The sequence below is a fragment of the Struthio camelus genome, chromosome 17, assembly GCF_040807025.1.
Source record: "Struthio camelus isolate bStrCam1 chromosome 17, bStrCam1.hap1, whole genome shotgun sequence".
NCBI classification, from domain to species: domain Eukaryota; kingdom Metazoa; phylum Chordata; class Aves; order Struthioniformes; family Struthionidae; genus Struthio; species Struthio camelus.
This window is the reverse complement of record NC_090958.1, coordinates 15,973,143-15,988,258: the sequence shown is the minus strand read 5'-3', so window position 1 is coordinate 15,988,258 and position 15,116 is coordinate 15,973,143. Positions and strand designations below refer to the sequence as shown.

The 15,116-nt window shown below is 39.0% G+C and overlaps 1 protein-coding gene across 1 annotated transcript in view; it reads left to right on the top strand.

Annotated features, from left to right (window-relative positions):
- Positions 1–15,116, top strand: part of AACS (acetoacetyl-CoA synthetase) — a 49,144-nt gene that overhangs the window by 13,221 nt on the left and 20,807 nt on the right. The window contains exons 5-7 of the mRNA XM_068910827.1: positions 7,637–7,734; positions 12,328–12,442; positions 13,017–13,098. Of these exons, the coding sequence (XP_068766928.1) occupies positions 7,637–7,734; positions 12,328–12,442; positions 13,017–13,098 (295 nt within the window). The remainder of the gene's footprint in view (positions 1–7,636; positions 7,735–12,327; positions 12,443–13,016; positions 13,099–15,116) is intronic.

Here is a 15,116-nt window from a genome sequence, read left to right as displayed (position 1 = left end):
TGAGTATACAAAAGGAAGTCATAACAGGGCTCTCAAAACAGTTCTTTGCATCTGTATTCCTGGTCATGCTAAAATGAAGGATTAAATCTCATGTATAAGTGACAAAAATGGGGCTATGTACCAGTTTGCAATCCCATAATATGCTGCAGTGTATGGTGGAGAAAGTGGTGGAACAATTCCGAAGAGGCATTATTGGATATGTGTTGTAACTTCTTTTGTATGAATGAGTTTTGCGTGGAAAAGTGTGCATGTTGGGGGGCAGTAGCTATAAACCATAGTAATAGCAGCTCCAGCTGTAGCTTTGGTGTCTTCCTGTGAGTAGATACCTGCTGTTCTTTCCTGCTCTACTATTTCTCAGGTTAAAGTCTGTTTCTTAGCATGAGTCATCAGCATACAAAACCTAAATGAGACTTTTTAATAGAAAAAATAGAAGAAAATAGTGTTTTTTAGAGTAACAGATGAAACTTTAATGTTTAAGTATGACCAGATGCAGTTATGTCAATTGGGAACATTCATTCTGAATTAAGATTAAACCATTTTATCTACGTGAGATTTTTGTTGTGTTCTAAAGCGCAAATTAATGTGCCATTCACAGTCTTGATTAACGTTTCTAGAACTCTTCCTATCAAAGGGTTTAGAAACTGTGCTGGGGAAAAGGCAAAAAACTTGAGGCCACCATTTTGTTTTTGTGAACATGTACAATGTGGGAGAAATCTGCTCTCTTGCTGAAGAAGAGGAATGACTGTACTATTGAAATACTTATTGGAATCACTAACAGTAATAATTATACTACTAATGCTATTATAATTTTAATAACAATTCCTTTTAGTTAATGACAGTATTGTGCTTAGCCTAAGGGCAGGCTGGCTGACTCTTGAATCTTGTTTGTGGTTTTGGCAGCTGGCTCACCTCTTTGCGTGTCATTTTAATTAAAAAGCATAGCTGATATTATAAAAGATCGCATGAAGAAAGTAGCACACTGTAGATACTGCTTATATTTACTTATACAGGTTTTTAACATGCTTGCAAACATTAACAGTTCTAAATTTCTATTGATGATTCCTCCTTCATGTCAGTACTTCCTTCCACCTTAAAGGGTAGGATTTTAGCTGTGCACTTTAAGGTCCTATTCTCACAAGAGAAAATGTACTCATTGGCTAATGGGAAGCCTGGATGTTTAATAATTTCAAGAGGCAGCACAAGCTGCAGTATCTGGCTGTCTGGTGGTTTTACTGTTTAAATAAATAAATATGCTGAAAGTGCAAGAAAGAACACAGATTTTTGTGATGTGGCCAGACTGCTTTGTTTTTAAAGCTTTTGTGATCTAGTAACATATTTGAATTACTATAGAAAGGTCATTTTTTGCAAATGTTACACTGTCACAAAATTTTCTTCCTTGTAGTAGTTCTTTTAAATTACTCTTCCTGTCAACTTAAAATGAATACAAAGGGGGAGATGTTCAGTTATAAAAGGTATACTTCTACTGTCAAGCTCTAGACACCAAAGCAAATATAGCTACAAGATTTTGATTTCAGCTACTATGAGATTTCTTCCTAAATAACAGGTATTTCTGGATTTTTTCAGGAAAACTTTCAAGAAGTTATAGTATCTAGGGAAGAATATCTGTCTACTGAAACATGATGACTGTCAAGTTTTTTGTATGTTTTTTCAGAATGCCTTTATCTCATACGAAGCATGCAAGGTAGCCGAAGTTAAAACTTGCGGAGACTTTTGAAAAGGAACGAGCTGAACTAAAGCAAGTAATAGTAATATAGTAGGCTGTAAGCTACGTCCTGTTGTCATTTCAGGACATGTTTTCTTCCTAGAAGAACATTTTTTGTGTGTGAGTGAAATGTGCATTTGGGCTGTAGCTAATTGTGATATCAGAAGCTTAATATGTCCTTTAGCTTTTTGGTCTTTACCAGGCTACTCTGTTTGGATCCTAGCTTCTTAGATGTGTGGAGTTAAGCTCTCAAGGCTTGAGTAAACTGCAGCTCGCTCTTTCCTTGGCCTCTCTTGCATTTCCTAAGCAAAGGTTTTCCGTCTTGTGCTTCCACGGAAAAGACCTTTCTGTCCAGCTCCTGGAGGTACCAGGTATCGGTGCTGGGCCCATCAAATATTTCAGTAGCTTAAGCACACCTTTATTAGGAGTTACAGCTTATTTGTGGATGCAGATATGTGTTGCTCTTGGAGTCCTTACAAAGCTGCTTACTAATCTGGGCAAAATCTTTCTTTCCTTAAAACCACTGTATATTTTTGGGCTCAAGTAGAGCCTTTTAAATTATCCAGGGTCTTCATTGTGTAGTTCATACTTTTTGTTCTTCTGGAGCATTTTCTCACATTCTATTTTTTTTTCTGCACTCTACTCTCTTACTCTAGCTGGTGAGAGACTTGTAATCTCCAGTCATATGACCCCATGTCAGTTCCATCAGTTGAGCTGTTCTGTAGTTCCCCCCGACCCTGAGTCCTGGACTCCTGATTTTGATGGATTTCTTTGCCCGTGGCAGCAGCCCATATCTAGGGAGAGCTTCCATATGAAAGGAATCCAAAGGTATTTTTAACAGCAATTAAGTTATTTGTATGTATATTTAGACTGGGTCTCAATTTGTCTTTCATTTGTTTCTCCCCCTTGCCAGAGGATATTGGCAATCTTTGGAGGATCTGAAACGTGACTTCACAGTTGGAGGCTGAAGCTGCTGGCTATTCTCCAAATCGAGATCGGGGAAGAGGTGTTAAGTGCTGGGTGGAAAAGCTTGAGTCATACACCCACTTGTGATATCGGAGATCAGGCTCCCCAAGCTTACCAAAACACCCTGGGACCTAATTTGTTGCAAAATTTATGGCAGATGGCAGAAGGAAGGGTGATTCCTCATGTGGCTTACAGTGGTAATTTAGGGCATGATTCTACTACTTCTGAAAAAATCAGCTCTTAAATAGAAGGGAGATGCTTTCTTCATTTTATTATAGTTGCCTAACACTTAGTCAATCTGCCAGGCCCTGGTCCCCTTCATTGCAACTTTCTCTTAGAATCGCTTAAGATCTTGAGCTGTGAGAATTTTATGAAAGACCGTTAACGTTTTTTTGCTGTGAATTTCATTTCCATTCTTTACCATCTCTAAGACTAGTCTAACTTCATTGCATTTACCATATCCTCTAGTTTGTTAAATAGTTTATGGTTGCGTTTTGACAGTAAAAACATGCTAAAGTCGGAGGTGGGTTAATGTGGATGGACAAGCAGCATCGTCAGCACTTTTTCAGCTTGATTTCTCCCTAGCCTTTCATTTGCATCACTGAGGAGATTGCATTTAATAGTAAACGTAACTGAAGCAGATATATGATGAAACACCTTTCCTTCTAAAGATGTCTTGCAATATTGTCAATGATGCTTGAGCAGTTAGAAGAGACGGATACAATAGCTAATCCAAGCTGCACAAATCCAAGGGTGAAGTACTTGTGGTCTCCTACTGGCCATCTGTTTGGTGACTAGCAGTGACTGTGGCAGGAACTGAGTAAAACTGGGAGTGCCTGTGTTTTTAATCTCGGGATAGGCCGCTTCTATTGCGTCCTTGTGGCCAGCTTTGTTCTATTACAAGTCAGCAGTTAAAAACAAACTGATCTTCCCAGTGTTCTCACAAAACCCCCTCAGCAAAACATCAATGAATTACATTGTTTAAAGCTGATATTTTATCTATAGTAACTGTATTAGCCCTAGTTGCTTATGTGGATTTTAAAGCTAGCTTTGTAAGAAGATTAGCTTGTTACTAATAGTCCCAGGCTGCAGCAATGCTAGGTAGGATGACCGCGTTAAAATCCTATGAGTGTGTGAAATGCTATACTAAAGTCAGAGAAGCTGGAACTGCGGTCTTTGAAATTGCCTCCTTTCTGTTTGAGAGCCAGGGAGGATCAATAGTATGAGTCACTGAGAGGATCTTCGGTTTGAGGCTCCCTGCTTTCCTTCCTCCCTTTGCATTCTTTCAAGACTTAAACTAAATTTCTGATGCAAGGTCCAAGTTGTTGTTGTTTGTTTTTCATTCAGATTACTAGAGATGTTTGGATGCCTCTGTTTCTGAGTACACATTCATGCTGCTTTATGAAGGCATTGGATGCTTGCAGGGAGTGTGTTCTCAGCACTCTGAGAAAATGAGATTTGCTATAGTTTCTAGCATGACTGCACCAGAAATTTTTGGACTACAGTTTTCATTTGTTCTGCTGATAAAGTACTGTAGTGTAAATGAAGATGTGCATTTTAAATTTCGGCATGTACTAAATTAAATAGTGATTTTAAAAAAAAGAAAACGCTGTCCAAAACAGATCAAGCTGTAAAGTGCCTTTTAGAAAAATTCATACAGTAATGGTAAGATATCACTTGTCCTGCCTGGAGTTGTTGTTATAGGTTAAAGTTATTTCATTTGACTTTATGGAAGACTTATGCATACTTGAGACAGGAGGAGTGCTTTTAGAGCCCCTAGTACTACAAACTCTGAATTCCTAGCGGCTGGCTCCCAGCTTGTGTTTTGAGCTCTGTATTCAATTGTTTTCTAGTTCACCCAAAGAGAATGAAAATCCTCCTTCCTCTCTCTTACTAGTGAAACAAGATAGTTTCCTCCCTTCTTACCAGCTTCAAGAAAGGAGTTTTACCCAGAGATGTATCTTCAGTAGGCATCACCTGTGTTGAGAGACACTAATTTTGATCTTTTGCTGAAGTAGCATATCGAGGAACATGGAGACTGTAGTTAAATACACAAACAAACGTAGAATGGATAATTACATTAGCTATGACGCTAATTTTCTGTAGTATGGCGCTTCTGTACATAGGTCATTGTTCTGTGAGCCCCGAAATGAGTCCGACTAAAAGAAAGTTGAATTTTCTTCCTCTTTGTGTCAGCAACGTTTGTTTACCAAGTTTTAGCTGCTTATGACCTGCACCAACCTCCTATACGCTTCGAGGATTCAGTAGAAATCTCAAAGGGCATAGTGAAATGCAGAGAGTTTTACAAGTCTGATAGTTATATAGCTGCAATTGGTTTGCAGAATCTGATGTGAGCAAAAGGAAGAAAACATTTTTGTTTACGAGTCCAGTTTTAATTTGAAAGACTGACAGAAGTAGTTTGTATCATTTGGATTTGGGAGCTATTAAGGGACAAGTAACTTGAGTTCTTCTGTTGCTATCTTTGGAGGCTCTAGAACAAAACCACGCTTTTGTTCATGGTATGTGGCATTTGAGATTATAGCAATGTGAAAATCCTGGTGAGCAGGCTGCCTGCCTTCAGTGATCAGATAAAGGTGTAGAAATGCAGAGTAAGTCGCTTTACGTGTTTCATACCTTTTGGCAGTCTTGGCTAATAACTCGAGCACAACCTCAAAGCCAACTGACAAATGAGTAATGATTTAATAATCTGGTTCAGAACAATAAGCAGAAACTTGTGTACTTGCCTGGAGGGCTTTTGTAGGAACAGTGAAGAGGAGAACTTGCATATAGTAGAATTGATGCTTCTAATAAGCTACGGGTAGGTAATCACAGTGCTCCAAAGCTTGAGACATCTTCTAGTCTTCAGTGCTATCTGACCTGTTGATAACCCCATCGAAGAAATGCTAAGTGGAAACTGCTTCCATCACACAAAGACAGTTCAGGCTGTTCTGCTCTGTGGATTTCAAATAATTGTTCTGGAGGAAGGTTTATCTTAAAAATAAATTTAAAATTGAGCCTTCGCTGCACTATATGTACTACAGACTTTCCTGAACAAAACACCACAAGCTGTAGGCAGCTGTAGTGAGTAATTTACATCTTAGCATGCCATAAGGTTTTTTACACACAATGGAGTTTCCTTCCATAAATTGTTGTGTATAGATCACTTCACTATGTTCAAGGGAATTGAAGTAAATACTCCCAAAAGCACAGCAGTTTACAGATTAGCTGAAGTTGGTTGAGACCGATTAATAAAACCAATTTCACTTACTTTGAATCGTGATGAAGAAACATCTCAATCTTAACTTAGACTTTTGAAATAAGCTATTCTTTATAAAGAAGTTGGGAAAGGACAGATTTTCAAACTGTATTGACAAACGGGCAAAAATCCAACTCAGTACCTTCTTACTTGATAAAGTTAAAACATAATAGAAATCATATACGAAGGTCTGTGGGTTTAGTTCCTGTCCTGAAAATTACTTCTGTAAGTATCTTTCAGATACCAAGCTCTAGTGAGTTTTTGCTGCCTGGAGAAACTGTGGAGTATCTGCAACTTGCACTGGAGTCTGAGATGTGTAGGTGCTCAACAGCTTTGTAAAAGAGACATTTGAAAGCATTTTTATTGCTGTTCAAGTCTATTTTCAAACAAAGTTGTTCTTAGATGTCCAAGTGCTGCAATTAGGCCCATCATTTGCCTTCTTTTAAGTACTTGGACATCATTCAGTTGTTGAAAAAGGATTATCTGAAACTACAGATCTTTGATCTAGTTTACTGTGGTTTAAGTGTGAATTTCAGGTGTATGTTCTTAATTTGTAGGTTGGATTCTGATCAAGTGAGAGTCAGCCTCAGTCATACAGCCGATTCTCTGGAGAGCTGCTTAAACTGAGCCAGCTGAAAATCTTAACTTTTTTGATATTCATTTCTTCTGTATGCCTTGATAAAGTGAATTTAAATCTTGAAAGCTTGCTGGAATGCTAGTGATGAAGCTGAATAGCTAATTTTCGGTAGGAATGTTCCAGAGCTTGTCCTACCATATTCTCTTTTCAGCTGAGACACTGGTTTTGTTTGTTTGTGTTTAAAATTCTGGCAGCTAAATTTTGTCCGGTAGGCGCTGTGTAAAATTGAGTTTCTGCTTTGGAACCTTAATATACTTAAATTGTAAAGCAAAAACATGAGGAAGACGCTGTCCACTCTCCTGTTCCAAATGTCTATACCTAGAGTATTGCTTTCAGGTGCACAGTGCAGTTAAAAGTATGAAGCCAGTTAAAAGTCACCTGATCTCTCTAGGCTATTTATGTCATTTCTGCCAAGCAAGCAATGAAACATTTATCTTTCTCCAGGTAAGTTAAATAGCTGAGTATAGAATGTATTGAAGGGATGTGTGAGAAAGACATCTCTTGTGACATGACCTAATTGCTTAAGAGAACCTTATGAGAGATCAACAGTCAGCCAAATTTGCTGCCTTTTGAGATCCCTGCCTTTCTAGTATTACTGAGTATTCCTAATCTTTCCTTCCAAGTACTTAAGTTATCTTAATGATAATGGCCTGTTGCTATTGGGTGGTGCTATATTCTTAGTCTCTACGTAGTCTGTAGGTAGGCTACTAAATTACTCTTTCTCCCAGCCTTTCCTGTGTGCCCTCTTCTTATCCTGAGAGTCTCACTAATAAACAGAAACGTTTGTAGATTGAGAGTAATTTTGTGGATATCACATGTGACATAACTGTTCTTTTCAATGGAATTATTTCTGATTCTGTCACTGTGGTGATTAGACTTTGAGGACATTGCGTGTAAGACCGAGTGTGGCAATCTTTCGGAGTTAATTAAATCATCTTTCAGTCAAGGTTTTTCCTCTTTCTGTGCAAACTGGATATTGCGTTGGTCATACTTACTGTAAGTTTTGATCATTTTTTAGATTTCTTCCGGTCTAACCATTCAATTTCTGCCGCAGGTTACTTACCAAACAGCATTCATGCTGTGGAAGCAATGCTGGCTGCTGCAAGTATTGGTGCTGTTTGGAGTTCAACATCACCAGACTTTGGCATTAATGTGAGTAGCCTTATTATTGTGTGTTCCAGAAAAGCTATCGTTATGATTCTGACAAATGCAGAAGTGACGAGTTAGAACGACGAATGGATTTTGCTCCCTTTATTCTTACTGCCATCTCGTGGCAGAGCCCAGAATACTGTATTTTCTTTCTAGCGGGTGAAAGGAAAGTACTTAGGCTGAGGTTATTCAAAGTTGCCAAAGGACCTGCAAGCCTAGTTACTATTAATCAAAATCAAGTATTCAGATAGCCAAACTGGCTTTGAAGATCTCATCTTTCTACTCCTCAGTTCCAAAGCAAGACCAAGCTAAGAATATGTTGCCATCTGATTATTTGCTCACTAATGTTAAACTGGGATTTGCTTTATTCTTTGATGGTTGGGTCACCAGAAAGCACGGTCATAGCTGAGGACAAATGAGACAGCTGCTGATGAGTGCCCTAATTCGGTAATAAGTAGGGGAAACAACACTTAGAGTGGGCTCCCTAAAAAAGTGAAGTAAAAATAGTGTAAGGATATCTCACAATTGGTGTGAGAGAGTCCTTATTTTCCTATGGCAATGAGTTTATGATCTCAAGCATGCAGCTAATAATTTTTTACAATTTTACTGAAGTTCGTATAACTGCAGGAGCAGCATTTAGCCTTGGACAATTTTTTTCTGTTGGTCTACAGTGATGTTTACTTCTTTCCTTCCAGTGATCTTTCTAGTTTTAATATTCAAAAATGTATGAGGCTATTAAGCTATGTAACCAAGCTCCAAAAGAAAGAGGAATACCTGCTCTTCAGACATGAGAACATCTTTTTTAGATTGCTGAGAGCGCATTAAAGCCGTTTGCCCTCTAGAATGCTGATATCTGAGTGCTAATTTTGGAGTATTCATTGTAAGGACCTATCTTTCAAACAGCGAGGTCAAAGGAGTCAAAATAGCACCATGGTTAGAAAGGAGTCAAAATAGCACCATGGTTAGAGGAAACAGTGTAATGTAGCCCTGATTTCATTGATCTTCATCTTTTGCCGAGTACAAAGATACAAACCTAACTGCCACAAACTGGATGTAAACCCTTGTTTTCATGTGTCACTTACAACTTTCAGCACAGTAGTTTGAGTATCATTAGTTAACTGGTTCTCTGGGAGATGTTCAAGCAGGTCCGCAGTCCCTGTGAGCTTTTATTATACTACATGTGCAAATGAGCAATGATGCAACAGAGTTGAGTCATGCCTTTTAGCCCTTTGAAAATCTTTCCCCCAGTTGCTCACCCACACTCCAGTTTCTTTGCTGAAGTAGTCCCTTCCATCTGCCTCTTCCAGTCACCCTTTTTCCGAAGGATTTATGTTCCTCAATAAGATGAGGGATTTCAGACTAGCATCACTAACCTGTTCAACTACTTTTCAGTGTTGAAACAGATTTTTGGTATGTGAAGGAGGGCAAGAAAATTATTGGCTTAGAGAAGTGTGCGGTTGAATTAGAATACTGTCAGATTGCTCTGTATAATAGTTTATATTTTTCAGTTTTGTGGCGATTTGAGGTTTGATTTACGGAACTGTATTAGGCCACTGCAGTCATACATACGTTTGTATCTTGACCCTGAAGCAGTTGTATCATTGGGCATGACAAGTATGTGTTGGAGTGGTTACTTGCATTCCGAATAAAGACAGAATTGGGAAAAATAGAAGTTTGGAATAAAATAAGGTAAAACTGATCATGGTATTTATATAGACGTTACAGTGTGCCCTGGAAGTTTTGGGAATATGTTGTTTTATTTGTTTGGAAAGTCCTTAGCGTGTCATGAGCAGTAGCAGATACAAATACTTTTTTAAATGGATGCTGAGTATTTCTTCTACCTAAATGTTCTCATGAAAGCATTTGGAGAATGCACCGTTTGTGCACTGCTAAACACAAAGGAAATATCAACATTTAGGCAGTTTTATGTCCTCTATCTCAATGTTTAATCCTGGTAGTTGGCTAAATGTGTAGAACTGTTACCCCGGATTAGCACTAGAGGGCAGCAGCATACCATTTCCTTACATTTGGGGTTGTATCATTTGGGGGAAAAAATGATTAAGAAAATCATGACACCATGTAATGATCAGTCTGCTCTACAGGTATTTTCTGCGTGCTCAGAAAATGACGGTATGGAGTATTTTCTTTGCAATGCGATTTGATCTCTCCTCTGGAGGAAGATTGTTCATTTTGCTTGTATTACAGAGTACTGGTATGCTTTCTGCCCAGGTTGATGTGCTGTTATTTTCAGTGCCCAGCTTTATTTAGTTTTTGTGATAGTTTTTAATGAAACTTAGCCTTGGAGCAGCAGTGCCATCAATATCATTTATTCTCCTTTGGTTAGCCTGCTTGTGTTGGCATGAATTCAAAACCTAGTATCGTGAGGGAGATCAGCAGAGGTCCTCTGGGATATTGGCTTCCACCCTAAGCAATAGATTTTCCTCCTTTTTGTGCACTTGCCTTAGTCCTGTTAACATAAATGAATATTTCACATCCAATTTTTGGAAATAGTGTATTGTTTTCAACGTTTAATTTCAAAGCTAATTGTATATACATGTTTTGTGCAGTTTGGAAATGGCAGTTTTCAGAGTGCCTTCACGTTGCAGGCTCTGAATGCCATGCATTTGAAGGCTTTGCAAGCCTGCAGGAAGCCTGTTGTCAGAGAACCAGGGAGTTCTCTCCCACGCAGAATGGGAGCTGCCTCCTTGGCAGCTTTTGCTTCATTTCTCCGGTCCCTCCTTATCCATGTAGGAAAGTGATTCTTTTCAGCCTTGCATAAGAGCCTGTTGGATATGTAAGTTTAAGAAGAGGCTTTGCTGTTAAAACTATATGAGAAACGTGGTAAGGCCTAGTAAAGGTAGTGTAGCTCCAGTCATAGAATCTGGCCCAGTTTTTAGTATGGGGCTCATCAAGTAGAATAAGCCATATCTGTTACACCTGAGCTCTTCATGAAAGCAATTCCTTGCTGAGCCATCTGGTTGGATTAAAGTTCCAGTGTAGCAATTACACGTTCCATCTGTGTGTATTCCCTTTGTATCACACGAAGCTGCCCTATGGGATTTGATCCTGCCAGTGCTAATGAATCCAGCTGGGTGTGTTAGCAGGATTAATAAGACCCCGAGAACTGTAGTTGTCTCAGTTCCCAGTTCACCCTTTTCTTCCTTTTTCTCTCTTCTGTTGAGGTACCCTTAGTTCTCTCCTTGGTCTTCCTTTTTGAACAGTAGGCAGCATGGGTAGGAGATGTACACTTCGTGTTCAGCAAGGGTCTATACTGTATGGTGAGTTCTTTGAAAAGGATACAAATAAATGGGTATCATAACAAATTTAAGGCAATTGGAAATTCAACTTCATGCTCCATACTTTTGGAGCAGGCTCTCTTGCAACCCTGATTAGCCCAGCGTGGCAAGATGATGTTTATAATAAAGATTAGTTGAGTGTGAGTTTTTTTTTTCTTTGCCTCGGTCTCTTAATTTGGCTATAACTTGGCTCTCATTTTGGCTATAGATAACCAAAATACAGATAAGGATATGGGGTGAGGGGGAGAATAAGCACATGACTGAAGTCTGATTTTTGCAGCATGATTTAAGAGACCCTCTTCTTAAACAGCTGACAGTTTTACAATATCAAGTAATCTTGTAGTTCTTAACGTTTCAAGTAATGCAGCTAGAGAGGGATAAACATAACTGTGTGCTGAGAGCTGTTATTAGAAGGATTTGCTTCTTGCTGTTGAATACAAAAAGATCCATTTCTGGAAGGCTGTGACATGCAGTGTACGTGGAAAAATAAAAGAAATGCCAGAAGGATTTTTCTCTAAAATGTGATAATAGCTGTGGTAAATTCCTGAAAGCAATCTTAGCTGGAGAAGACACCTGCAAATTTAGTATTTGAATGTGTCTTGCCGCAAAGGTCTTAAAGGAACTGTGGCAGTCTTGCTAGTGGTGTGTTTGTGTGTGTTTGCAATATCTGGGCAGGCTGGTGAAAACCAGTGGAACGGTTTCCTTTGCTAATCTTAGCAGAAGAAAGCTGTGAATTCATGTGAAATGCCACCTTGCCATATATAAATGCATCTTCCAGAAGTCTAGGGTGTTTTTCAGTTTTTCCATGAAAACTAATGAACTGTTAGAACGCTGTTGAAGCAGCGTTGGGGTCAGTTCACAAGGGTGTATGGAGCACCTGCCTGAAGATGCAGATAGGAGTCTTGTGGGCCTTCAAGTAAGTTAAGTGCCTAACTCCTACTCACATCACAGGTGCTTATTCTCTTTAGATTAATTTATAAATCTGATTCTCAAGATGAGTTTTTAAGTGTTTAGATACCATTGCAAACTTGGTTCTTCAGTGAATGATGTTCTGTGGTGATCTGTGGTGTTTTTGCCTTTGTTATTGGTTGATAGACGTGGGGGTCATGAAATAATGTTCTAAACCTGATGTGCCTTGAAGATCTTGGGCAAGCGGAAGACACAAGTAGGCAATCTTCTAACCATTCTCCTGCCCATTTCTATCCTTGTTCCTTGCTTGAAACAAGACTTGCACTTAACGACCAGTAGGTTTTCCTGTGTTAGCAATTCATTTTAAGTTGTTTTTCTTGTTTGTCCCTAGGGTGTACTGGACAGGTTTTCCCAAATTCAGCCTAAGCTCATCTTCTCTGTTGAAGCTGTTGTATACAATGGCAAAGAACATAACCACTTGGAAAAACTGCTTAATGTGGTAAAAGGTATTTCACTGCATGCTATCTAATATCAGCTATGCTGTGGTTCTCTGAGCGCTCAAAGCCTGTCCTGTCACAGAGAAGTCCCACCGCTGACTGCTTGTCCCTGTCCTTTATCCTTTGCAGTATCCCAGTGGATAGGGATCCCACTTAGAATGGCAGAACTGATTTGAGTAAAAACTAACCAGTCTTTTGCTTGCTTAATTATAACATAGTCTTTTGCTAGCTTAGTTTAAATATATCAGTGCCTGTACCAGCGTAAATCAGCGGGTAGCATAAGTAGGGGAACAGGGAACAGTCATACTTACTGCTTTTTTAAGGTGATGTGAAGTGCTACTGAAAACTACTGAAGGGATGTTACAGAACTAAAGCTTGTTGATTTAATCATGTCCTTTTTTTTGAAGTCTGGCAATAATGAGGAAATCTTATCTTATTTAGGTAAAAATTTAGTCTTTTGGGGTTTCTGAACATCTAAAATTATTTCCGTTACTCATTGTATTACACTGTACAATACAATCAGACAAAAAAGACCTTTTGTTTATATAACTGAAAGTAGTAATGTTTTCTCTTTTTCTTCCAGGGCTTCCAGATTTAAAAAAAGCAGTGGTGATTCCGTATGTCTCCTCAAGAGAAACCATAGATATTTCTAGGATTCCAAACAGGTAGTTGGATAAAATGAGCTTTTGCACTGCTACTGCCCTAGCTAGGGATGCGATGGACAGATTTATTGAAACTTTATGACCTCTTGAACTTGTGAAAGCCGGGAGTTAGCCCAATTTATGGATGTGGCTCCAGCTCCATACTGAATAAGGAAAAAACTTTGCTGTAGATGTATTGTTTCTACAAAACCCAGAATTAACGGTTCTCAAGTAGGGGGTGTCTGAAATGGTCCTTTCCCTTCCCTTTGAAGTCGAGGAGGCACAGAATGTGTCGTGGCATGACAAAGCCGAGAAAAAGTTCAGTTTGGAGCGTTCATTTCCTTTCCCTTTCCTTCTGTCAGTTACTCTGATAGTTCTTTCCTCTTTAATAATGTTGGGCAGTGTAGCGGTTAATTTGAGATCATGGTCACCATACTCAAGGTGACCAGGCTTGAACCAAAGTGCATTCTCATGCAGCAGAGGTTGGCTGGGCAGCGCTTGTTGGCTTTTCCTATGCCATCTCTAGCTGCTCTGATCAGGAGAACGCTTTCTGGGTTTTTTTATCAGGGTGGCAAGAAGAGCTGTGCTAAGTCTTTCCAGGAAAGAGGCATTTCTAGCCTCTTTCATTGGCTAGAGTGGAGCAGCTGTTGGTACAGAGATAGGTGGAAGAGCATCTGTTGTAGAGAGAATGCTTGGTTTAATATTAAAACTAAAACTTTATTCAATAAACACTCTTTCTAGAAGAGCTGCATCTACAGTGGAACAAGTAGAACAATGCAGAGTTTTGTTTTCTTTTCACTGATTACAAGCATCCTACATACTGTGGTTGGGATATAGGCAGATTGCTTGCTGCTTCCTTGTCCCAGTAATTTGGGAACAGCACTGTACCCTTGTAACTAGCCTGGATTTGCACAAGGTGTGGTGTGGTTTCCAGCATCACGTGGCCTTGCTGACTGCAGTACCCACTAGCTTGAAGATACCAACATCATGTTCTGTTTTATGGTCTACACATTCCTTTGTTCTTTTTTTTTAAAGAGTGCTGCTAACAAGCATGAGGTTTCTGGAGTGAACTACTGAACTGTTTTAAGTACAATACTCCTTGGTTTTTTTCCCCCCACATGGTCATTAGCTTTGACACAGCAAGACATATTTCTACAAAGAGAAACATTAATTAATATTAATCTGCTTTAAATGACTTTGCCTGTTAATTTCAGCTTGGCAACACCTGATTTATAGCTTTCGTTTCCTTGTTTCCTTTTCTTTCCCTGAAGTACGTTTGCATTATCTGTTACATGTATCTAACCCCGTGAAAAAAATAATGTATGTAAAATAAGAGCATCCAGGGGAATAACACTATCCACTTAATTTAACTTCATTCTGTGCAACAAGCTAGTTCCACTAAAAAGCCTAGATTTTACTTGCCGCTACTTCTCGTGCGTGATTGCTGGATGTTACAGATAAACCTTGGTGATGTTTTTTGTTGTCGTTTTTATAAAACCTATAAGAAACAGCTATTTAGTTTGATCTGTTGATCATCTCAAAGAAAATGTTTGCTCTGTGTGAAATACCCTGTTAGGATATTTATTTAAATTCAATAGAATGCAGCGGGGAGAAGAAAGCGGCCTTCAGAACTGAGCAATGAATAATTTCAGTTACAGTTTTAGAGGTAACTTGTTTTGCTTATTTACTGTTCTGGAATAGGCAAACTAGGTAACTTTTAGAAAATGATTGAGTTCCAGTACCAAGGGTCAGGTTGTTCTTCCAGAGCCAGCTCTGTTAAAGTTGACTCTACCAACCACAACATCATTTTCAGCTGTACCAAGGGATGTAGTTACAGCTTAGTTGTCCCCTAAGTCTGTCAGAACATTCTTCTGGTTGTAGAAAGGAAAGGGAAAGCTGTGCAGGGAAAGCTTTTGCCATACTGGTTCTGCAATTGCTGTGTCTGTAATGCAGCAGGGGAAGTTGGCCTACAGCCCTTGAGGACATGATCCTGTATTCCAAAATTCCTCATGTCTGTACAGGCAGTTTTTTCCATCTAGTAA